This window comes from Cladophialophora carrionii (genome assembly GCF_000365165.1).
Source record: "Cladophialophora carrionii CBS 160.54 unplaced genomic scaffold supercont1.6, whole genome shotgun sequence".
NCBI lineage: Eukaryota > Fungi > Ascomycota > Eurotiomycetes > Chaetothyriales > Herpotrichiellaceae > Cladophialophora > Cladophialophora carrionii.
In genome coordinates this window covers 1,575,298-1,598,297 of record NW_008481831.1, presented here as the reverse complement: position 1 = coordinate 1,598,297, position 23,000 = coordinate 1,575,298, and the positions used below count along the sequence as shown (strand labels likewise).

General features: G+C 53.7%; 9 protein-coding genes across 9 annotated transcripts; 6 read left to right on the top strand and 3 right to left on the bottom strand.

Moving 5' to 3' along the window:
* Positions 1-4,342: 4,342 nt before the first annotated feature.
* G647_07545 (uncharacterized protein) lies at positions 4,343-5,335 on the top strand (the record flags this gene model as incomplete). The annotated part of the gene is made up of 1 exon (XM_008731860.1): positions 4,343-5,335. The coding sequence occupies one exon, from the start codon at positions 4,343-4,345 to the stop codon at positions 5,333-5,335; it is 993 nt and encodes a 330-aa protein (XP_008730082.1).
* A 720-nt stretch (positions 5,336-6,055) lies between these two features.
* On the top strand, positions 6,056-6,769 carry G647_07544 (uncharacterized protein; the record flags this gene model as incomplete). Its single annotated transcript, XM_008731859.1, has 1 exon — positions 6,056-6,769. One exon carries the CDS (start codon positions 6,056-6,058, stop codon positions 6,767-6,769), a length of 714 nt encoding a protein of 237 aa, XP_008730081.1.
* A 1,067-nt stretch (positions 6,770-7,836) lies between these two features.
* G647_07543 (uncharacterized protein) lies at positions 7,837-9,048 on the top strand (the record flags this gene model as incomplete). Its single annotated transcript, XM_008731858.1, has 1 exon — positions 7,837-9,048. One exon carries the CDS (start codon positions 7,837-7,839, stop codon positions 9,046-9,048), a length of 1,212 nt encoding a protein of 403 aa, XP_008730080.1.
* A 508-nt stretch (positions 9,049-9,556) lies between these two features.
* G647_07542 (uncharacterized protein) lies at positions 9,557-11,062 on the top strand (the record flags this gene model as incomplete). Its single annotated transcript, XM_008731857.1, has 1 exon — positions 9,557-11,062. The coding sequence occupies one exon, from the start codon at positions 9,557-9,559 to the stop codon at positions 11,060-11,062; it is 1,506 nt and encodes a 501-aa protein (XP_008730079.1).
* A 1,497-nt stretch (positions 11,063-12,559) lies between these two features.
* On the bottom strand, positions 12,560-14,205 carry G647_07541 (uncharacterized protein; the record flags this gene model as incomplete). Its single annotated transcript, XM_008731856.1, has 3 exons — positions 12,560-13,756; positions 13,812-13,955; positions 14,008-14,205. 3 exons carry the CDS (start codon positions 14,203-14,205, stop codon positions 12,560-12,562), a joined length of 1,539 nt encoding a protein of 512 aa, XP_008730078.1.
* A 519-nt stretch (positions 14,206-14,724) lies between these two features.
* G647_07540 (uncharacterized protein) lies at positions 14,725-15,648 on the top strand (the record flags this gene model as incomplete). The annotated part of the gene is made up of 3 exons (XM_008731855.1): positions 14,725-14,799; positions 14,861-15,303; positions 15,357-15,648. The coding sequence occupies 3 exons, from the start codon at positions 14,725-14,727 to the stop codon at positions 15,646-15,648; spliced, it is 810 nt and encodes a 269-aa protein (XP_008730077.1).
* An 818-nt stretch (positions 15,649-16,466) lies between these two features.
* G647_07539 (uncharacterized protein) lies at positions 16,467-20,132 on the bottom strand (the record flags this gene model as incomplete). The annotated part of the gene is made up of 1 exon (XM_008731854.1): positions 16,467-20,132. The coding sequence occupies one exon, from the start codon at positions 20,130-20,132 to the stop codon at positions 16,467-16,469; it is 3,666 nt and encodes a 1,221-aa protein (XP_008730076.1).
* Positions 20,133-20,666: 534 nt separating this feature from the next.
* On the top strand, positions 20,667-21,653 carry G647_07538 (uncharacterized protein; the record flags this gene model as incomplete). The annotated part of the gene is made up of 1 exon (XM_008731853.1): positions 20,667-21,653. The coding sequence occupies one exon, from the start codon at positions 20,667-20,669 to the stop codon at positions 21,651-21,653; it is 987 nt and encodes a 328-aa protein (XP_008730075.1).
* A 173-nt stretch (positions 21,654-21,826) lies between these two features.
* On the bottom strand, positions 21,827-22,620 carry G647_07537 (uracil phosphoribosyltransferase; the record flags this gene model as incomplete). Its single annotated transcript, XM_008731852.1, has 3 exons — positions 21,827-22,215; positions 22,269-22,368; positions 22,441-22,620. The coding sequence occupies 3 exons, from the start codon at positions 22,618-22,620 to the stop codon at positions 21,827-21,829; spliced, it is 669 nt and encodes a 222-aa protein (XP_008730074.1).
* Between the last annotated feature and the right edge of the window lie 380 nt (positions 22,621-23,000).

Genomic DNA, 23,000 nt, shown 5'->3' with positions numbered 1-23,000 from the left:
ACATCCTCCCTGATTCACATCCTCCCTGATTCACATCCTCCCTGATTCACATCCTCCCTGATTCACATCCTCCCTGATTCACATCCTCCCTGATTTACATGTGACTACACACATCTATCGAGAGTTGCATGAACCCGACACTCCCGACGAAACCGTAATCTTCCGTGCCCTGAAATAGTACTGTTATGTGGACTAGCCCAATTCAGTGATATTCGTGCTCTGCTACCCGCACCATAAAACCAAAGTTTGTACAGTAACCTAAGTACTAGGATTATGACAAGTGTTTACTTACAACACTAAGTACTGTTATTCCACTCCGATGATCAGATCAGATCAGATCCCTATCCGACCTGAGAGCGATATAGATCTAATTCTATATTAATCCTCGATCGGTCGCACCTATAAAGAGCAATACTATAGCTAGAGAATTTCAGTATTATAGGAGGAGGGTGACTCATGGTCTTGCAAGGTGTTTGTAATACTGTATGTACAGTACTTAATGGGAACGCTTCTCACATCAACACTTAGTTCGAATGCGACATTGTCAGCTGGAGAAGTAGCAGGGTCTGACCGTTATACTGACCGAAAATTTATCCTGGAAAGTTTTTATTGGGTGACCCCTTCACAGCCTTAACAAGCTGCAACATGTCATGTGGCTATTGGTGGTCTGTTTGCTGGAATGGTGCTAGGTTGTTACTGTGGAAGGCACTTTAGGGCCGCTCTTCCAGAGGTGGCTTCCCCCATGTTAATGGCCAGGCAGAACCTGACTTCGAGTTCTCGATTTCAATGTTCCTTATACGTGACCTCGTAGCTTTCTTCCTCGGCGTGAATCGACCAACTGTAAAGTTGTGGTGGCAATGGAGTGTCCTTGTGAGGCTTCGCGTCCAACGAGGAGCTGTTTAATGGGAGACGACAGTGGAGAAGGGGAGTGGCCGTCGTAAGTATAGTACTGTGCTCCGACGCGAGATCCCTTTGCTCAGTGCCTGCAGGGGGGAACGTAAATACTGTACTGTACTTACTACAGTATACATGTAGCGCTGACGTTGTGGGCTTTTCCGTATGCTCTTTTCTGGCAGTCTAGTAAATCGCCTACTACTATGTACGTATTCGAGAAGAGTCGAGCGCATTATATGTCGCGGCCTCCGCCATAGTAATATAAAGTGATAAGGGTTTGTTTTGTTGATGACGAATTTGTGTAAATCGGCCTGTGCCAGATGGGGGCGTCCGCATGAAAAACACTTTCCAGGCTCGAATCAAGGAAACCGACAAGAGGCGGATGACCTGAAAGTAAAGCTTTGGCAGAGTGGATTCCGCTGGACCTTTTGGCAGCCGAGGCCATTTGTATTCGGAATCACTTGAGAAATCTTTACTTCGTCAGGCCAGATCTTGCACAATCCAGTGATAGCAACACACATGCTTTTGTTGCCAAATGAAAGACAGCGTCCAAAGTCTTGGGTGGAATGTTCAGCGAAACCAGCGGAAGTAAGTACGAAGTAAAGTACATAGTGTCCAGTGGGGTACACTCCTGTCTGGGATTGCAACTCGCCTGTGTCTCCAGCTTTTTGGCATTGATGTTCGCGCCGCGACCATGGCAGTCAGTTGTCGGTTTCTCTTGCTCCTCGGTGCGTCCGATGTAGGATGTGATTGTGTTAGCGTGGAGACTTTCTTCGTCCGCTGTTTGAGAGGATACTGGTGGGTTGGTTTGCTGGGTTCGAGCAGAAGTCAGCTTGTGATGACAGTTTCTTGAGGGACGGGTACAGTATACAGACTTCAAGCTTCAGACTGAACTCATATTGCACTCAATTGTGATCGTCACTAGTATATGCTTGATCTTGCGAAGATGCGAATGGTTTCAGAAGGTTCTTTAGTAATCCCTCTCTTGGTCATGAGAGACGCCTGCCTGCAATGGCGTCGGCACTGGCGCTGCAGGTGGTTTTGTGAATGGAGCATTGCCAGAAACATGAACGAGGACGTGCAGTGGACAGCGGGTGGTGTGGTAGCCTGCCAAATGCTTCGCCAACATCGAGGCTACGAAAGGGAAAAGGACGAAACGGGCGAAGGGAGGTGATCTAGCGTACTGTAGCTCGAGGTAGATCACCGACCGGGAAAGGATACTTAAATACTGTAAATAGCGGCTGTGAAATGAAGCAAGAGGACGAAAACCCGACCTGCACTCGGTAGTATGGTACAGTAAGAACAGTGGGTGACGAGTGACTGAGGACGAGGAGCTGCTACTTGAAGTGTAGGTGAGGATAAACAGAAAGCGAGCCGATAGTTGTTAAGTTACTATGTACAGTAGATCTCGACCGAGGGAGCTGTATGTGACTGCAGATGGAGGAAATACATACTGTAGTTGCCTTCTTGGAATGAACTTGGAGAGGTTGCTTTCCGTCACAAGAATACAAGGCGCTTCTGCTTTTAGAGAAGGTGTTGAAGGTTCTGGGCGACTAAGATTAAAGAGCAAATCCTATCCAATGGATTTTGTAGGGCTGATGCCGCCAACCAATCCAAGACAGCTCATTGCGCTTTAAAAAGGATATTCCTCCAATCATCTTCTATTGCTTCGTCATGGGACAACTTGTTGGGTTTCCTTTGAACAGCCTCTCAACGGATCCTCTCGAGATCTCTTCGTGGTGATGAACCATATTGCCATGCTACAGCTCATTGCGATTTTGAAAAGGATAAAGAATGCTCCAGTCAGAGACATTTTCATTACTTCGCACATGGGGCATCTCCCTTCATTACAAATGGGATCCATCCCTCAAGGCAAAAGACATACGCAGCCTCGAGCATCCAGCCCTCTGTACTCCGTTTTGGGTCCAGTGACTCTCCACGCACTACATATTGCTGACTGTACTCCCAGGCTCACAACAGGATCTCGCCGGAGCCATTGGATCCAAGAAGATCTCCAGCATCACTCGCTGGTGACTCTACCATGACGCTCGCCTTCGTCTGCCCTTGAAGGACAACCAACCTCATCTTATCCGGATCATGGAGAGATTTCTGCTGGAAAGTCCTACTGCTCAATCAGACATCTTTAATCGGCCTGACAATTGGCTTGTTGTTGACCTCTGAGGGATGCCTCGTCTGGAAATCATTGAGCCTACTAGGGTGCGACCCGTCTGGGATCGAACGTCTCCACGGTCCTGTAAGCCATGAACATTCCATCCTCATCCACATCTTGTCATCCAGGACGCAGGCCGTCAGATGTAGCACCAAGGTCGACGTGGCGGTTCGAGTGGTCATCGTCATTATCATCGTGGAGGCCATCGCAGTAGGGAAATTTCAAGTTTCGAAGAGAGGGAACCGACGTGAATTCGGAGGCTGAGAGAGAGGCCTGGATCGTTGATGTTCCAGAGCAGGTCACGAGCGTGCACCATTGGGTAGAGACCTGTCATATCATCATCTGGTTGCCCAAAATAAACGCTCCCCCACACGTTCGAACCTGCGCTCCACCAGTTCAAGTCGTCATCCTCGAAGGCGGAGCGCTCCACTACGAGAGTCCATGAGGCCTCACTTAGGACCGGCACGACTCGCAGGATAGAGCATACCCTGTAATGCTGAGCAACGTTGCGCTGAAATCAAGAGAAACATTAGAGACAGACCAAATTGATGTATTCAGCCGGTGTTCTGATCCTCGACAACAGCCGTGATCGGAAATCATCGTTAAGCCACAGTACTCGCCTGAATGCAAGACGGCAAAGATCGAAGCTACCCCAGACCGTTCCGAGTCATAAATCCGTGATGGGCCGTCCCACTGCTCCTCTCACTCGCGCAAGAATGAAGAAGTGAAGCAGGAGAAAGACAAGGTTCCAAGTCGCGCCGAAGTACAATGACGGCGCCGCAAGGCCAGCAGCAACCAATTTGAGAAGCTAGTACCCGACTCTTTGACGGACAGATTGTATTGTCTGACATACTCACTGGCTACTGTGGGAGTTCAGGAAATCTCAACCGAGTGCATCCAACGAGCTGGTTGAGTTGCGGACTTCCTCCTCCCACCCAACTAGCGCCGTCGTCTTTCTCTCCACAACCAGTACAACACATCAGACAACAGTGAGACCCCGGTTCGTCACTGAGTAACACGGCATGTTTGGTCGTCAGACAGGACTTCGGTGTCAAGCCGCTTTCCCCGCGTTTTCGACCAGACCCAACCACTTCAAGCCACCTCGTACAGTGACCTTAAGCTTCCCCGACTCGCCTGAACTGGTGGCCCGATCTCTGACGTACTCACACAGGATATAAAGTATCGATTCAATCGATATGGCATCTCCTAGTCTGAAATACTGCACGCTCAATCCTTTTGTCTTCATTTTCCTAATCTGCTACGCCAGGTTAAGTCCCAATGGCAGCTACAGTCACGGCACCCAGTCCCCAGGACCTCCCCGAGGAAGTTCGTGCAATCCAAGGCTTCATTCCCCAGCCCATGCTGGGCTGGCTTCGCCAAACTCCCGCGGACACGCCAGTGGAGGAGATTCGCCGCCGGCTGTTCGAGGACGAGTACGTCTTTGTGAAGGGTCTCCTGCCTCGCGACGATGTGCTCAGGACGCGCGAGCACTACTTCTCGCAATTCGAGTCCTTGAAGCTGTTAAAGCCCGGTACCGCAGCAGTCGAGGGCATCTACAACTCGGCTGAAGATCCTGCACTGCACAATGGTATCGGCGGTGGAGAGCCCACAGGGAACGACGAACTGCAGCGGCTTGTCGAGGCGCACGTCCAGCAGCCGTATCTGGACTTCGTTGCCCATGCAAAACTGCGTGGCATGGTCCGCGATCTCATGCAATGGGAGGAGGAGGTCCTGGTCAAGAGGACCATGCTGCGTCACAACATCCCTGGCGGGCAAAGCACCGGTGTCCATTATGACAAGCTCTTCCTTCGAGGCGGGGATGCCTTCTTCCTTACAGCGTGGGTGCCGATTGGTGACATCAGGCCGCAGGGCGGCGGGTTGGTTTACCTAGAGGAGAGCACGAGGCTAGGGAAGGCCATTGAGGACGACTTCTACGCCCGCGCGCAGAACTTCACCCTCGAGGAGAAGATCTCGGCGTTTAACCGCAACATGACCGCGACCGGCGTCCTGTCGATGGACCCGATGGTGTTTCAGCGAGACAATGAGCATTTGTCCCAGAAGACGAGGTTTCGCTGGCTCGTGGCCGACTACGAGGCCGGTGATGTGGTCTTCCATTTACCGTACACCATCCACACCGCTGCTGCCAATGACGATCCTGGTGGCCGTATCCGGCTGAGCACCGACTTGCGGTTCTACAGCAAGAAAGATGTTGACGCGGGGGCGACGGATGAGAGGTGGAATAAATACTGGACACCTGGTGACGGACTTTAGGGTGGTCGAGATCAGTGAAGTGACTATCATCACACGACTGCGACTGAGATGACTCTCAGCAGCCTTGAATCGGCTCTCATCATAACCCCGTCGTTGGACGCGTGCACCGCCTAGTAGGGCCCTGAGCATACAGTGTGTCAACCACGACCCCTTCGTTCTGTTCAGGCCAGTTTCCTACATCCCCAGTCCATGCCAATTCCTATTTACCGCACGCGACCCGAGTCTCGGGATTCTTGGAATTCTACTCCACCTGTCTGCCGTTTTGCCGGGAGCGCAGAGATCCCCAATGGCACTGCCACGGAGGCGGTGCGCGTGCCTCATTAGCCCTAGTTAAGGCGATGCGACCATCTGGCCCCACCGAGCGCTGCGTCGATCCTATTGTAGCTTAGGGCTTGCTTTATTCCCCAGCTCGTCCAGCCCTGCACGCGGCGGAGCCTGGCGTGGTTTCGAGTGATCGACAACTTTCGCTACACCGTTGCGTCATTCCACCAAGGCGAACACCACATGCCCACCACGTACACAGTACTCCGTACCAACACTCACACGGCGATCTTGGCCTAGAGGTAGTCGAAAGCCTCATACCATGTAGGTATATCTGTCCATGCGCGACCTCCAGTAGCTGTTGCAAGTCTCTACCCAAGGATATCCTCTGTCTGCATAGATTGGCCAGCCATAATTGCCTAACTCGCCCCACCGAGCCCAATAATCAAGAAACTCGACATGAAGAGCCTCTTCAGCAGATTTGTGGAACAAAACCCTCCAGGCGGCTTTGCGTCCACCCAAGCAGTACCCTCCAAAACCAACCAAGACAAAGCCATCGCTGCTCAAGCTCAGGCATACCAGGAAGAAGAACAGGGACTGGGCGGGGTCGACTTCCCCGAGTCCCTCGGCGACACCCGCAAGTTGCAGGTCCAATACGACGGTTACTGGAATCTGCACACGACCATCCGCGTTACGACCGCCGATAACCTCGACGTACCCACCGAGCTGTACACGGTCGACGCCCGCCACCGCAAACCTCAAATGAGAATCCGGTCGCCGGCACGCAACGTCGAGGTCGCGACCGTCGTCTTCCACTTCACCAAAACGCGCATCGACGTGACGTTGCACGGTCAGCAGTTCTCGCTCGAGTCTGGCCGCATGAACACACGATACTCGTACACGTCCGGGGCAATGGGCGGGGAGAAACTGACGTGGCAGCCGCGCAAGAAGCTCGACCCGCTGAACATGGTGCTGTTGAATGGGCGGGGAGGTGCGATCGCCAGGTTCAAGCCCGAGTACTGGGGGTCGAAGCGTGGTGGGGTTCTGGAGTTGTTGCCCGAGTGTTGGACGACCGACGCCATGATGGAGGAGGTGCTGGTCGTGGCCCTCGCCGTCATCCACTGGAGGGAGACGCAGAGAATTAGTGCGGCGAACTCGTCTGTGTCAGCATAAGTACTGAGTGCATGTATGATGTATGGTGCATGGATGTAAGAGTATGTGTCTGTTGTGTCTCTGTGGCTCCGCGCCCGCGGCACGAGATGCGGCCACAAAAAGGTGTGGTCAGGGGGACTGGGAGGATCATGCGATCGAGGGAGTTCAGGGCTCGGTAAAGATGCCGTTCAGTTCGCGGTTCCCGTACGACGGGAGAGCCTCTGAGCAGGGTGGAATGGAAGATGTCCGGCGTTTAGGGTGCACGTTACTGTCTGTAACTCTGTGGCGCGTTCCTTCAGGCATGCGACTATAGGGAGGAGCTCGGGAGTACTGTACGTTGAAGATAAGTCTACTGGACCGAGCATTGGCCGACGGCACTGGATCTGAGGATGAGCGTCTCGCATCTCAGGCGAAGTTCAGTCTGTAGTGTTCGAAGCATTCTTTCCAAAGTGCAACTGTCCTCGCACTGAATGTCCACTGTATACATACTTACACAGCCCGGAGAGTTCATCGATTTGTGACTTAATGTCACAGACAATCCTCAATGGCGGCCGAATCAAAAGTGAGAAAACACGTTGTCAACTCTAGGTCTCATTAAGAGAGCTAATTACTCATATTCGACGCCCTAGTCGAGGAGCGGCCGGAACCACCCAGAATGGCAAAGTAATGACGTCTGCAACTAGGGGATTTCGGCACGCCAGCAGCGGCTAGGCTTAACCAGGCCAAGGCTACGCCAGGGCGGCTCAGAGGATCTCGCCCTGTCCACCGCGGAAGCGGTCGGCGCGCTGATAAAGGGCTCAATAGCCTCAGGTACGAGGCAACCAGGACGACGAATAACCATCGTCGAACATGGGTTATGCCCCGGGCTTCCGCCTCAAATGGCCCAAATTTCTGCCGCAACGTCAACGACTCTCGTAATGGAGTTTGCTGAGTCAACGCACAGTTTCCGCTCTCCCTTTCTGGCGCCCTGGACGTACATTTTATTTGGAGGCCATGTCGCCCGTGTCTCGCCGGCTTCAGAATGACTGGGAGAGGTTGCTAGACGAACGAGCGAGTCTATATTGTCCATGTCCGGCCCGTGGCATATCATGGAGGAGGAGAAACGAAGCCCTCAGCCTGCTGATGTCAAATTCGGCGATCGCGACGACGGAGATGCAGCACTCGACCTCGATGCCGGGGGAGAGATGCCAGTGCACCGGCGGAACTACACCAGTGGAACGCCTGACAGTGGCACAACCCTAGACGCCCCTAGCGAAGCAGGCGACGAGAAGGACGCGTCCGTGCCAGTGCCGCTACAACCCGCCAACAATGACACGACCAGTCCACCACCCAGGCCGGCACTGCAGGAACGCACCATGACCTACGCCTCGAATGCCTCGGGGCTGAGGGAGCTGCCTCGGTTGAAACGAAAGGAGACAAAAATGATGCAGAAAGAGGCGCATCCAATGCAGCATCTCGGCATTACACTCGGGTTGCCGGCTATTCTGATCTTCGACATCGTGGTACCGTGCATCATCTACTACACGTGGTGGAACCGCCATAATCGCCAATGGAAAAGGCAATGTCGGGAGCAACATGGCAGCCTCCCTCGATCACAGTGTCCGATCCCCAAGCCGGAATACGACGAAAATATCCTCGGCTACGCAATCATTTCATTTGGTGCCGGCGAACTCTGGATCTTGATAGCAAGGGTATATCGGCTTTTTGTCCACACCGAGGACTGCGCGCCTTTGTTGTCAAGGAGCAGGTGGGAGCTAGATGCCACGTCCTGGGTATATGGCGTCGCCATGATTTTGGCCTTGATCCCTTTCGTTGTCGGCAGCTCCTTGGTCAAGCCGCATCTCTACCTCTATTCGCCGACATTTATAATGGGCTTCCTCGGCATGTTGATGCTCATAACAGAGCTCTTCCCCTTCGTGAAGATCCCGGTTGGGATAAACTCGCAGCCTCGAGGCACGAAGCTGCGACCATTCATTTACTACGCTGCCGAAGATTTCATTGCTGTCGACGGACTGCAGGACCGCGAGTTTCGTGTCCGTTACAACGACCGATACGAGAACAATAAGGCTTTTCGGAATATGTTTCGATACTTGACTTGGTGGTGGCTGTTCGGGGTGTGCGTTTATATCGGGAGCGTGTCCGCCGTCATCTGGACCTTGGAGTTCCACTACGCGTTTGGGCTGTCGTTGGGGGTCCTGTTCTCGTACATTGCCATCTGGGCGGCTGTTTCTTATATGTGGGTGAAGATGGAGATTGATCGGGAGCACAAGGCGTTTGAGGAGGGCAGGTGGGAGCCATAGTGAGCGGATCGACTAGACAACAGTAATGGTAGTAATAATGGTAAGCAGCACCGGAGTCTTGCTTGCTGGGACAGGTACTTGGACAGTATGCTGGTGAAGGGATATTCTCAGGAACCGACAACTTGCTGTCAGAATGCGAGACTACTGGTGCCGTTGTAGGCTACAGCCCAGGCCCTCTCGGCCCTGCAGTGTGACAGTCGGAGACTGGTGGCGGCACGTGGCACGCTGCCGGAAAAGGGCTCCGTTGTAAAGGCGCCAATGACGTTGTCGGCTCTCACTCAAGCCCATCTCTTCAGGCCTCATCCTTGTCTGCGTCGGCATCGACCATCATCACTCTGATGTTGCACGGGAACGACTTCCATGACGCTGCACCACTTCAATCCGCACCTCAAAATGCAACGTGCGATATCCATCATGACCTGCGACCCTCGCGGAGCGCTTGTGCCAGTTTCAAGTAGAGTCGTGCACCTCGAAATGCCACCGAGTCGGTTAAGGCTTCATCGAAATCATGTCCGACACCATTGAACAGCATAGCAGCCTGGCGCCGTCTCCTACTCGGCTCCGACCAGAATCACCGTGTCCCAACTTCTCCCGTCCACGACGGGGCCATCAGCGGAGCTATTCGACCGGGCTTCCTTTCGCATACACGAAAGGCGCCATGGGCAAGAGCCAACAGGCTGCATCTCGCCAAACAAATGGCAAGTATCACGCAGACCATGCATTGATTGATCCTGTGTTGGGGCAAACCCGTCGCGCGTTCGAGACAGTGGACGATGGAACGCTGGAATGCTCTCTGAAGAGAAACCTCGCCAACGAGCGCCACTGTGGAGAGCAAGATGTGAGGGATGCTTTCGAGAGATGGATTCTGTCCGACAAGGCCCGCAAACGGCTCAAGCAGCCATATTTTGCCCGTGAAGATTCAGACCCTCAATACTCTCCAGACTCGGTGCATCTTTCGGGTGTGCGCGGTGGCCTTGCCCACGAAGATGGTCAGGAGGAGGGACCCTTGTACGAGAAGGTTGATGGGGTCGTTATGGACGCCCGTCCCGGGGGGTCGGCCGGTCCGTATGCAATGGAACAGACACTGCCGGAGATCGAGGCGCATGACATTCGCGAGATTCAAGACAGGTCGACCAATAGGTCCGTTGGCTCATCAGCAGCTGAAGATTTCCAGGCGCCCCTCTCGTCTTCGTCGACCGATTCCAGTAGGGAAAGGAGTGGAGCGAGCCCTCAACTCTGGTCAGAGAGCTCGGGGTCAGTATCCACAGCATCCACCGACAATGGCGTGCTGAAGCCCTACCAACATATCTCGAAAGAGTTCATGCCATCTTCTATGGATGAACGCGAAGAAGGCCGCCAGCATAATAAGGGCTCCCAGGGTACATTGCCTCCTGGTATTTCAGAGCTAGACAGCGGACAAATCCCATCGGCCGAGCTGCAATCTACTAATGCAGTAACTATATCGCCTTCACCGTTAGGAGTTATTGGTGAAGAGGAGCGGAAGAATGTCACCAACAGTCGGGTTTTGAATACTGCGTTAGTCCCCAACGTCAAAGGTGTCAGAGATGGGGAGATTATGGGTCATCTGCCGAGAGCTTCAGCAACGGCTAGGAAAATAAGCGAGCCCTCTATGACTTCCAGTCCTCAGCACGCCACCTCCCAGAGCCACCTTGACTCGCCGCCGAGGGTGCTCGGTGCCGCGGGTGTTGGTGGCAGCGGGCAGGTCTATGAACTCGAGGCGACGGCACCCCTCAAACCTGGCAACAATGGTATCAAATTTTCCGCGCCTCCCGTTGACCATGACAGTACTGTCGATGAGCCGAATGCCTTCACTAAGCTAGAGCATGGCATCTCCAGAGCAGCGCACGCCGTCCATCTTAAAGTGAAGAAAAATGTCACATTCAGCAAAGTCGATGATGTGAGGTTCAGGACGCCGTCACCACATCCTTCCTCACTGGACAATACAAGCGCCGTAGAGGTCGACCACGAGCGACGAGTCTGTGTGAACCCATAATGGTGTCGTCGTCATGGTTGGGGAATATGTTCCACCTAACGCGGCCCAACTCCTGGCATCCGTCACGAAGGGACTTGCAATGAGTTGGAACATGGATCCTTGTTGATTCTTTTGCAATAGCGTCGGGACTGGGTCACAACACCGACGGGCACGACATCGACACGCGAGACTCAACCTCCGAGGTTCGGTTTTATTCTCAGCTGCGACCTCCAACTGGGCTCAACACCTAGTAGGTGACAGCAACCCAGGCTCTCGCGCAAGTACAGCCAGACTGCCCCCTGAATCGCTCTTGGATTCCTATATTTTGGCTGCTATGGTTTCCGTGGTAGGTTCACTCTGTGAGGGATTTCGAGGGACTGGCACCACAGCCGTGGGCGTTTCCAACACCGTACTCCCAACACGACATCGGTTATCTGGTTCAACCTATCAATCGCTCACGCCTTCACGGGATGCAGTGAACTCTTTGACGCTCGTGGAGATCATGAAATGTTTGTCGAGTGGCTTTCCGTGGATGTGTTTGTCCAGGCGAAACAATCAAGAGCAATCCCCTGAATAATTCTGGGCGCATTCTCTCCTGGACCCTGCCGGAGCCGCTTAGATCCCATCCTGCCCATTTCTTCACCATGGCAAGTCGATCACCCGAAACGATGGATGGTTTCCCTCCAGAAATCCTCCTGCAGGTGCTATGCGAGGTCAAAACCAGTCCGTGGAAGTGTGACGACAGCTCGTTCCTCATTTCACTTGCCGTTTGTCGGAGGTGGAATGATGAGGTGGAATGATGTAGAGGAAGGGAGCAGAGGAAGGGAGCAGAGGAAGGAAAGACGTGTTGTGTCAGCATTGGAGTGCGAAATTCCAAAAAGCCCTAGAATAAAGTAAAGGCTAACCTAACCTAACCTAATGTGTCGCTGCCTGTCTTGGCTTAGCGTCACTAACTAGGCAGGCCAGGCCAGGTTGCTCGCGCAGAGTGATTGGAGCGAGCGCCTTTTATCTCTTTGACTTTCTGTGCAGGCCACCACGTTTGACCCCCGTCGCGGTACGGAGTACAGTCAATGCCATATGTGTGCTGGCTGGCTTTGAGACGAGCTGGACTTGACTTAATATCCAAAAAGCAAGAGCAAGAGCAAGAGCAAGAGCAAGAGCAAGAGCAAGAGCAAGAGCAAGAGCAAGAGCAAGAGCCAAGTCATTACTGAATGGGAGAGTTGAAATCGGGTATCTTATTAGCTGTCGCCAGCGCTCACGTTTTAACCTGTGAAACCGAAATTACCAGCGTCACCACTGCTCAAAGCTGGTACACATGCCTGAACACCGTGCCAGAGAGTCCCGTCTCGTCCCTGAAAAGGCCCAGATGATCAATAATGGAGTTGCGAAGCACATCGCTCATTCAGAGAAACCCCGAGAAGTTCGTTGATCTCGCCGTAAAATCAAAGGCGGGTCGCGCTGGAGCGGTTAGACTCGCAGCAGAGTACCGTTGCCACCGTGGTTTAGAAAAACCCATGCTCAGACCTTGGTTGTCTTCACCACCCTGGTATCGATAGCATGGCCCCAGCCATAAAACCTACAATCTTCACCATACCAGCACCCATTCTCGTCGGGCTTGTTCTGCGGACAACGATGGCCATAAATACACTCAGGGTCGCTACAGTCCATCTTATAGTAGCAAGGGGTCATGCGCGCTACTTCACGCAGAACATTCCGCTCCGCCTTGGAAAGCGGGTAAGTGTGTGAGTGGGAGCAATTGTTTGTGGTGCAATATGAGGAACCCTGGAGGTAAAAGATGTTGCAAAGCTTGAGTTTCTTGATGCGTTGGATCTCATGGTTGGGGATTGAGTTGTCGACTTTGTCAATGCGTTGACCGTGGCGGTTTCGGTCGATGGTTCTCGTCGACGGCTTGGCAGCGGCCGAAGCGGCGTCGGGACTCTTCAGTGAATTGGGGGTCGAGGTTCGCGTGGTGCTTGGCGGTTTGGAGGCTGGTGGCGTGGGTTGGGCGGTCAAGACGGCCCAGGTCACTGCCGGAGTGCTGGAACTAGAAGCGGTACCGGTTGTGCCATTGGAGTCGACACGTGCAAGGGCGGGCAGGGTTGCAGTGACGGCTTGTAGAGGACCCTTGGGCATCGCGGGTGCGGCGGCTAACTTTGTGGTTCGGAAGACATTTTCGAATTTGGTGGTTTTCAACGTCTCTTTGAATATTGCTAGGTCTCTGTCCAAGGGGGCAGCTTCCAGGAGGGTGACGTGGTTGATCACGTAGGGGTCTTTTATCGTTTCTTCAAGCAGCCTGGTATACTGGCTGTTGGTGGAGCATCCAAGTATGACCTGGTGACAATGGCAGTCGTAGAGACTGACTTTAAACTGATCGGTCACCTTTTCCCTGGTACTTTCTGGTCGCGTTCCGGCATCGACAAAATCTAACAGGCGCTGAGTGCTGTTCATGCCTCGCACGAACTCGTCAAACACAGTCTGTTTCTCAATGACTTTCAACCTGGCAAGGTGTTCGGACAACGTTCTAAAGTTTGCGTAAATCTTGGTGACGATCTTGGGAGAGTCCAGGTGGTGAAGGTGTTCGGCGATGAAGGTTGTAACACTGTCGAAAATCATATTTGCCGCCTCTTTACCACCATCCTCGCCTTTTGACAAAAGTTCTTTGGTGAAAATCATGCTATCGCCATCGAGGAGCACTGAGACGAAGGAGTTCCGATCCTGACATCACCGTTAGCCACCTCTTCTCTGACACGCTTGGTTGCGACGGCCGTACCATGACGAGCTTGACGGCGGCCAGTTGATCGCGGAGGGCTTGTTCGCGGAGCTGGCCTTCTCTGTTATATTGGGCTTCTCTGCTGTGATCGAGCTGCAGGCGATCGAACTGGTTTTGAGCGGTTTCAAGCTGGTACATCAAATCCTAGGGACGCTGTCAACGCGATGGCTCGGGATGTTTGAGCAGGCGGGTGTACCTCGATCAACTGGTTTTTGTCTTCTTCAAGGTTCCTGAGACGCTTGTGACGCTCCCGAAAAGACATTTGGCCCGTGATGGCACCCATGTCGCCGATGGCACGGCTGGATCTGAAGGAGCCGTTGCGGGAAGCGTAGTCTGGGCTGGAGTTCATGAGAGGATGGTCAAATGTGGGTGAGAACGGGTCGTAGCGAGCCATGTCGGGCATCGAGCGAGTGACAGTCAGGTGTTTGGGCAGAGAAATGGACAGTGTTGTGAGATAAGAGACGAGGCACAGAAGCCGAGGTGGTGGTTTTTAATTTGACGGGTTGTTGGATTGTTGGCGGTGAAGTACTGGAATGAGGCGCACACACAATATGCAGCCGCGCACCCAAGCACCAGGCAACTTTTTCTTAGTAGAACCTGGGGTTGCCTTTGGACGCGTTGTAGGTGGAGACCAACGGGGCCCTTTAACTGGCAGGGGCGTCGCCGGAAGCCCTTTAGCGTGTCCCGCGGCTGCAGCATGGGCCAGCGTCACCGGCGTCACAGGCGTCACCAGCGTCGGGCGGCTACGAAGACAAGCGGCTACCAACAGCAGCTGAGCTTGTCCCGATTGGGGGCGGTCGATGCGCCCACTGGGAAAATCCAAACTCTGTCTTTTTGCATAGCAACTGCCAACAGCTGGTTGACCCCATCTGCAACCTCTTTTCTCTGTCCAACTGTCTCCTGGGTCGCAAAAATGGGTCGCTTCTTGGATCTCGCTCTTCTGCTCTTTGGCTTCCAGGCCGCAGGCGTCTTCGCCCAAGCTAGCCCGGTAAGTTGCAGTGCGACCCTGCGCTGGTGTTAGACTCCTAGCTAACGACTCCCATTTCCAGGAGGTCGAAGAGGAAATCGAGAACCCATCGACGAGCCCGGCCCTTGCCGTCTCGGTCGAAGCGACGTTCCCGGACGCTGAGATCTTCGGCATCAAGATCACGAACGGGAAGCCCTACGAATCGCGCCTCTCGTTTCTCAATGAAGAGCCCGACCCGGTCACGGTCCAATTTGTGGGCGGGAGCTTGTGGACATTCGAGGGGACTCAAGCCAACCCGACGCCACGCATCGTCCGCAACTTGACCACCGCTCAGTACGCCGTCGAGATCCCACCTGGCGAGAAACAGACCCTGCCATATCGTTTCCAAACCAATCTTCACCCGCAGGACCTGAGACTGAACCTCGCAGCTGTGGTCAGCTCCCAAAACACTTTCTACACCTTGAACGCCTTCAACGGCACCGTTACTGTAGTCGAGCCCGACGCCAGTATCTTCGACCCCCAACTGTAAGCTTCGGGAGCGACCGTCTGTGTCGGTCTGTCACTAACTGCGCATCCAGTCTCTTCCTCTACTTCTTCTTGCTCGCCTGTGCCGTCGGAGTCGGTTACTTCTTCTACACCATCTGGATCGTCCCCTACTTCCCCAAGCAGCGCAGGGTCGCCAAAGGTGGCAAGCGCGCCGACATGGCCAAGAAAGCCGACACTGGCGTCACGTCTGACTCTGAAGGCCCTGCCGTCTCCACCGGCAAGGCATACAACGAGGAGTGGATACCATCTCACCACATCCAACGTCCTGAAGCACGACGAGTCAAGAGCGGAGGACGGCCTAAGAGTCGCGGCAAGCCAGAGTAACACTGGAGTCGGGTGGTCGGTCCGGAAACCCAGTCAAGCGAAAGGACGAAGTTTGCGTCGTCTGTTCAATCACGCTCTCAGCCTGGGATATGACCCAATTCCTGAGTTACAGAGACGTCTCCGTGCCCTGATAGAACACGAAGGTGAAACCAAAGTATGGGGATTGAGCATGGGCGATTGAAGAAACCATGCTTGATGAGCTCGTGCTTGGGTTCGATCTCTTCGTTTGTATTATTATCATCCCCCCAGCTTTGGACAGGCCAAGCCAGGACTGTAAGAATGTGAAAGGCCACTTGGACGGGCATTTTTGGCAGGGGGCTCCGAGCAACCCCTTGGACCTGCCTCAGACGAGCTTGCAGAGCTTTGGGTCAATCTAACTACCTACCCAGTATGCACGCGCGAGTATGGAGGTGTAAGCAAGCATGGAGGGAGGAAGGAGTACTCCGTACATGCAAATTTATAACCAAAATAGAAAAAATAAAAAAAAGTTGCAAATAACGGTGCCATGACATTCGACCAACATTCTCTGCCTGGAGTGTAGCTCGCATTGAACAGATCACAAAGTGCCGCCCGTACGGAGTACTCACAACAAGCCCCAAGGACGTATTGAAGTAGAGTACGGAGTAGAGACGACACAAAAATCGCGGACGTTCTCTTCGCACCCAAGTACGTGTCTTGATACTCGTACATGCAAGTGGTAAGTCAAAGTGACTTTTGAAGCATTACCACCGCTACCTACCTAGGTACCTACTCCCTTGCTTGCTTGCTTGAAATACTGTGGTCGAGCCCTTCAATTGGTCAAGTCATCGATCAATCAATCAATCACCCATAATGTCGTCCTCATCGGCAGGCACGTCGTCCTCGGGCTGCTCCTCAGCTTCGTCGATCCGATCTTGGTCTTCATTAGCAGCCTCGTCATCCTCGTCCTCGTCCTCCTCGTGTAACTCCCTCTGGCGCTGAGCCTCCTCTTCATCGACCTCAGGCTCGTCAGGCGCGTCGGGGTCGTCAACATCGTCTTCCTCAAGAACTGATCCTTCCTTGTCGCCTGCCTTCCTACTACTGCCCTTTTGAGTCTCTGCTTTCTTGCCCGTCTTCTTGGCCGACGCTTTTTTATTCTTCTTGTTGTTCTCCAGATATCCGACCAGGACGGAGTAATTCTTGCCGAGCTTGCTTCGGTTCAGGAGTAATCGTTGTCTAACGTCCTTTTCATCCTTGATCGCACCGCCCAAGACGGCGAAGATGATCTTCGACGTGAGTTCGCAGAGGGACTGTTCGGCCAGCAGGGCAGCTTGTTTTCTCGCGTTCTTGCTCTTCAAATTGCCTTCTTCGGTGTCCTCGTCGGCGCTTCCGTCGTCTTCGTCGGCGCCGGAATCGCGTGCCTCGTCATCTTCCGAGTCTTCCGGCGGTCGTTCGATCTCTTCCTGCGTTGGTTCCGCTTCGGTTGTTTTCTTCCCTCTGCTGCTTTTCTTCTCCTTGCCACTCACGGTCTCGATCTTTCGGTGCGTCTTCCTCGCGAAAGACTTCTCGGTCTTCTCAAACGTGACGAGAACTTCTTGGACGATCTCGTCTGGTATCTGCGTGATCAGGCTCTGCAAAATCGGCTCGACTTCGTCATCCAGCTCGCCGTCGTCCGGTGCCATGGTCCGGATCGTCGTAAACAATGCAAAGAGTTCCAGGACGTTCAGAATCGCGTGATACCGCACCGGATCTAGTGGCGCCCTCATCTGAATGATCGGTGCAATGTGCTCCACAAAATTCGCTCGCGTCACGGCCAATTCTCTGAGCGAACTAGTGGAAAGTCGAGCCTCGTCTTTCGCAGCAATGGCTTGTTTCAACCCGAACACTTTCCAGCGGAAATAGAGCGAGAAGAGTTCCATCAGAGAGGTGCACAATTGGTCTTCTAGTTCCGCAAAGGTCGCCGTAGTGTCTTCGTCTGGTTTTCCGCGTTGAAGGAGTCGAAAGAGGAGGCTGAGAAGGGTCTGTTGAGTGGTGGCTTTGCCCTTTTCTTTCCTTGAGGGGCCCGGGGGCAGTTTGCCTTCCACGACGTGGCTGCAGTCGTGGACCCCGGCAAGCTCGGCCAGACGGATGGCGATGTCAACGACTTCGGTCAGCAGCTGTTTGTCGAATGTGCCACGATTTCCGACGGCTTTGTCCCGGAGGAGATTGGCCAGCGCGGTGACCGACTCGGTCCAGATCTCCTGAACCATTGCATCAGCAGCTTCTTTGCTCTGCTCGTAGCTTCGAGCGTTTCTGAATGCTGCGCTGGCGGCAGCGAGAACTTGCTTGTCCGAGTGCGAGGTGAACTGTTTGCTGATAGCGTCAAGGATTGCAGAGTACGTCGCCTCTCCGCTCTGTAGATCACTGATCAGACCGATGTCAAGCAGTTGCTCGATCCGCAGAATCGAGGACGCGGCTTGGGGCGTACTGCCGAACTTGTTCAGAAGTTGAGGGAGGATGACTGTAAGATTCTGCGCCGCGGTTTCCTGCTTTTCTCGGATTTGGTCTTTTGTTGCATTGGTTCTGCGGTTCGTTGGTGGCTCGACGATGGATTGCAAATACGATTTAACTGCGGCGTGGAGCACGTCTAACAAGATCGTATCTTCGCCCGTGCTCAGTTTGTAAGCTTGTTGGACTTGATATTCAATGTCATCGTCGTCGCCGGACGATGGAATGGATGAATGGTCGTACAGGAGATATCCGGCCAGGTCTTCCCAGTGCCGTAACTCTGCCATGTGAGGAAAGATGGACTGTGTAGCAAGGGTGTAGCGAGAGTCAGATACCGGGTTCAATGGCAGGGATTGACCGGCCTCATCCAGGGATTCTTCGTCGTTGTCGTAACCAGCCAGGACCGAGCCTAGGCATTTGAATTTGATCCATGATCGGTTGGGGATCTTGAAATCGTCCACGTCGCCTGAATCCGGCACTGCAGCCTTGAATTGAGCTTGGTCAAAGTCCTCGATCGTCGCCGCGTAGAGATCCTCCAGATTGGACACGAAGAACTTGGCGACAGCTCTTCTGATTGCTGGCTCGCTGTCGAAGATCAGCCGTCCAATGGTGTCAATATCATCGGGTTCCAGCAACTCTGCGTCACGGAGCTGGTCTAGCAGCTCAATAGCCTCTGTGCGCACATTGATGTGCGCGTCCCGTGCGCCCATTTCCACCAGCCGTGATCGGAAGCGATCGGTAAAGGCCCTCAATGCGGCGATATTGTGCTTATTGGCGAAAAGCCTCTTCAACTGTTTGATGTCCTCGAGCCTCGTGGGAGCGCTCGTGTCGTTGAGCACCCAACCCAGGTAACGCAAGTATTGGCCTTCGAGGAACATTTTGCGGTACAGCGCAATCCAATCGCCAAGTGCTGCAACACAAGGAGCACGAATTCGTTCCTCGACGTCTCGGTATCGATGCACATAAACTGTGTCGAACACGTCCCTCAGTTGTGCATCAATTGCCTCCAGCTTCGTCTCTGCAGCTTTCTGGCTCTCCTCGATGGTCTTTATCCGGCCCTTATTGGCGTTCTTTTTCTTTTTCTCAGCATCAAGTTGGTTCTTCAGCGTGGCCATCGTATCTTGAATCTCCTTCGCGACCTCACAGAGAGCAGTAGTCATGGCCAGTGAAATTATTGTGGCGGTATGCCTGAACGACTTGTAGTTCGCACCAGACATGGTGGCAACCCAGACGTGGATGTTGTCATAGATCTCGGGTTGGTCGTAGAATGCCGAAGATGCGTGTAGTGACTTGATGATGGCCGCAAAGAATTCTTCCAGTACATCCTGGAATCCAGCATACTGTTTCTGTTTGGATGCGAGAGGATAATCGGTAGCCTTCTGCTGCTCGTACTCCTGAAGCACATCGCCAAGCTTGTTGGGCACAGAATCTAGATCCTCAATATCCTGTGTTTCCACCCTGGAGTCGCATCCGATGCATTGCAGGACAAAATTGACCAAGTCTCGTAGTGCCGCAACGCTGTCCTTCTGCACGGATTCAAACCAGCCCGAGGCGGCATCTTCGGGCGACTGTCCCTTTCCAAACACTTCTGCGTAGAGTCCTTGGTGCTGCGCCTGGCTCGGTCGAGCACGCGCCCTCTGTGTTTTCGATGCCTTTGCAGCAGGCTTGCTTCGGACGTTGGCGGAGCGAATGGCCAACGTTGTGCGGGACCCGGTCGTCGTCTTTGCTCGCTTCGTGGCAGGCTTTGCGGGCCCTGCCTTGGCTCTCTTCGCGCGTCGCTGTTCTTTCAATTCCTCCTCATCTGGCTCGTCCTCTTCCTCATCCTCGTCATCGCTGTCGCGTTCGGACGGAACGTCTTGCTCTTCTTCCTCTTCGTGCTCCGTGGAGACGTTGTGTGCCCGTTTCCGCTTCGCTGCACCGTTTATCGCGACACTGCCAACGTGATGCTCCTGAGAGAAAACTGCTGGTTGCCTCACCACTCTTCCGGACTTGCGACGTGATGCGGAGTTGCCATTGGGTGTACTGGTGTCGAACTCCATGGCGCATAGGTGGGCTGTTGGCGGAGGGCAACAATCTGGAAAATGCGACGCGTTTCCTCAGCGGTCGTTGGGAAAGAGGAAAACCATAGGCGAAATACACTCGGCCTTCGATGCGACAGCGAGGTCGCGTAAATGCGCAGCGTGGCGACGGAGAAGAAAGACGTTGCTGGATATTCAGAGATCTCAACAAGGAACCCGCAACAAACGCGTGACGCGAAGATGAAGTGGAGTGGATCAGTAGCACGAGGACACAGTAATTTAGGTGAGAGGGATAAGTTAGTGGGCTCTGGGGGGCGTCTTTAGGGACTTTTAGGCGGCCCCAGGCAAGTATCCTCCCGCAGACCCCACCTAAGCTTTATTGCCGGCCACAGATAATTAAGTCACTGTATGTAACTCCCTGACCTACCTCATGTACCCAGGTAGGGTTAGATATAGGTAGCTGCAAACGTCCCGCTCATCACAGGCATCCTGTGGTCTGTGGATGTCGGGGCTGGCTGCGATTATCATCCTTTCCCATACCACAGAGTTAGAGGCATGTCTCTCCCGATCTCCCCGTTTGCTGCCTCGTCCGCTGCAGCAGGCACAGGAGAGATCATTTTGGCTCTGCTTCCTCCCGGCAGACAGGCCTTGCAGAAATGTACATACCAGTACCCGCTCAAACTCATTGCCCCAGATCCTCACCATTCCGGCGAGCAGAAGCACGTGACAATCGTTTTTCTTCTAACGTATGGCGGCGGCCTTGTGGGCGGCGACCAGATCGATTTGAAGGCCGTGCTACAGGACGGTACCAGGCTAGTGCTCCTCACCCAAGGCAGTACAAAGATCTTCAAGTCTCCAGAGAAGTCGGTGGTCAGCGGCCAAACCCTCAATGTCACGATCGGCGCTCAGGCTGCTCTCTGCTACTTGCCGGACCCGACTCAGCCTTTTGCCGAAAGCGTCTATGACCAGAAACAGACCTTTACTGTTCAGCCCGACGGCACAAGCAGCCTGCTGGTGCTTGACTGGGTCAGCGAAGGACGGCGCGCCAGAGGAGAGAGCTGGACGTTGTGGAATTGGAAGGGCAAGAACGAGGTCAGAGAGTTAAACGACCACGGCAAAGGAAGGCTCTTGCTCCGGGACACAGTCATGTTGCGCGGAGATGATCTAGGCGGCATGGGCCTTGTCGAAAAGTCCAATAATATGGGTATCTTTGGCACCCTGATTGTCTACGGTCCGATCTTCAAGAAACTGGGAGAATTCCTCCTTCGAGAGTTTTCCACCCAACCGCGTATCGGGGCGAAAAACTGGACTACAGGCGATGGTACAGGTCAGGTCAACATCGTCGGCGAAAATGACCAAGCCAAGCAACTCGAACAGCAGAATGGTCTTTTGTGGACAGCTGCAAACGTGAGAGGGTTTGTGCTGGTGAAGTTTGGAGCCAAAGAGATCGACGGCGCGAGAAGATGGCTAGGGACTCTTCTGAGACAGGAAGGCTCAGTCGAAAAGGTTTTTGGCCATCAGGCTCTCCTTTGTCTAAGGTGAACTGAGACTCTTCTCCGGTGAACACGTTCAAGTATGGCAAGGCCCTAGCCTATTATTGGGATGGATCCATGCCCGAATCGCGATATCGCCAGACCGGTACAATTGCCGGTTCTCTCTAATATGGGAAAGCCAGATAAACCTTCTTGAACCGGCGATGACGACCAATGGTACCATTACTTTCCCAGGGTAAGGAAGAGGCGATCGCCGATATCCCCCAGTCCAGGCTTTATCATGCCTTTATCGGTCAGCCCATCGTCGACGCCGCCTGCCCAGACCTGGGTTCCCTCAGGCCATTCCTCGGCGGCGCGGGCCAGACCAGGGGCGGCTCCCAGCACGCACAAAAAGATGATCTTTTCCACGCCCCAGTCCCTCAAGCTCTGAATAGCAGCACACGCTGTGGCACCTGTAGCGCACACAGGGTCGACGATGATGGCCAGTTTGGCAACCTGCTCTGGGGACTGAGGAAGGTTGTTATAGTATTCGACGGGCTGCAGTGTCATTTTTTCACGGAACAGACCGAGGTGATGGACAGAGACAGGATCGGGAAGTAGCGTCTGCACGCCTACGACGGAGGTCAGTCCCGGCGCAAGCTTCACCGCAGTAGAGCAGACGCACCTTCGACCATAGCGAGCCCACTTCTCAGGATGGGGACGATGGTAACTTTGGAGCAGTCAACGCTCTCGTACGGGTACTCGAAGTCTATCGGCGTCACGTCCTACATCAAATCAAGGGTCAGCCTGGAACTCAATCAGCGTCGTCGCCCAAGAGAGGAAGAATGCAGACTCACCGTTCCAGTGCTCTCGAGGTCGAGTTGTGCTAGCGCCTCCGAACCCAGCAGCAAGGAAATCTCATGCACGAGTGTCTTGGTCTCCCGAGCATTCCTGCTTTTTGAACGCAGCTGGCTCAGCTTTGCGCGAAGGCACGGATGTTTGGAGATGTGGACATTTGAAGGAAGAGAGGAAGCCATGTCTACGGAACTGATGATATGAATACTGAAAGTCTACCGAGACAGTAGTGGTCTTATAGAAACATGGGGACAGAGCACAGAAGTGGTCATCTGAAGAGAGGATGCGACGTGAGCGCGTTTTCCTTATCAATGGCAGATGCGGGCATTCTTCCGGAGTTGTCGTTGGCGGGGTGTCGCTGCTTTTATCGGATGTGGAGGGGAGGCTCGCTCATGCTCACGTGACACATCTGCTCCGTCCGCGTCATGGTTTCATTACCGGGGGTTTCTCACTCATTAAAGGCATAAAGGTGAATGTTTATAATGGCAGCTCCCATAAAACACACACTTCTATGCAAGTAGCACGTAGGTCGTGCTCAACGAGCTTCTCCGTCGGATCCGCC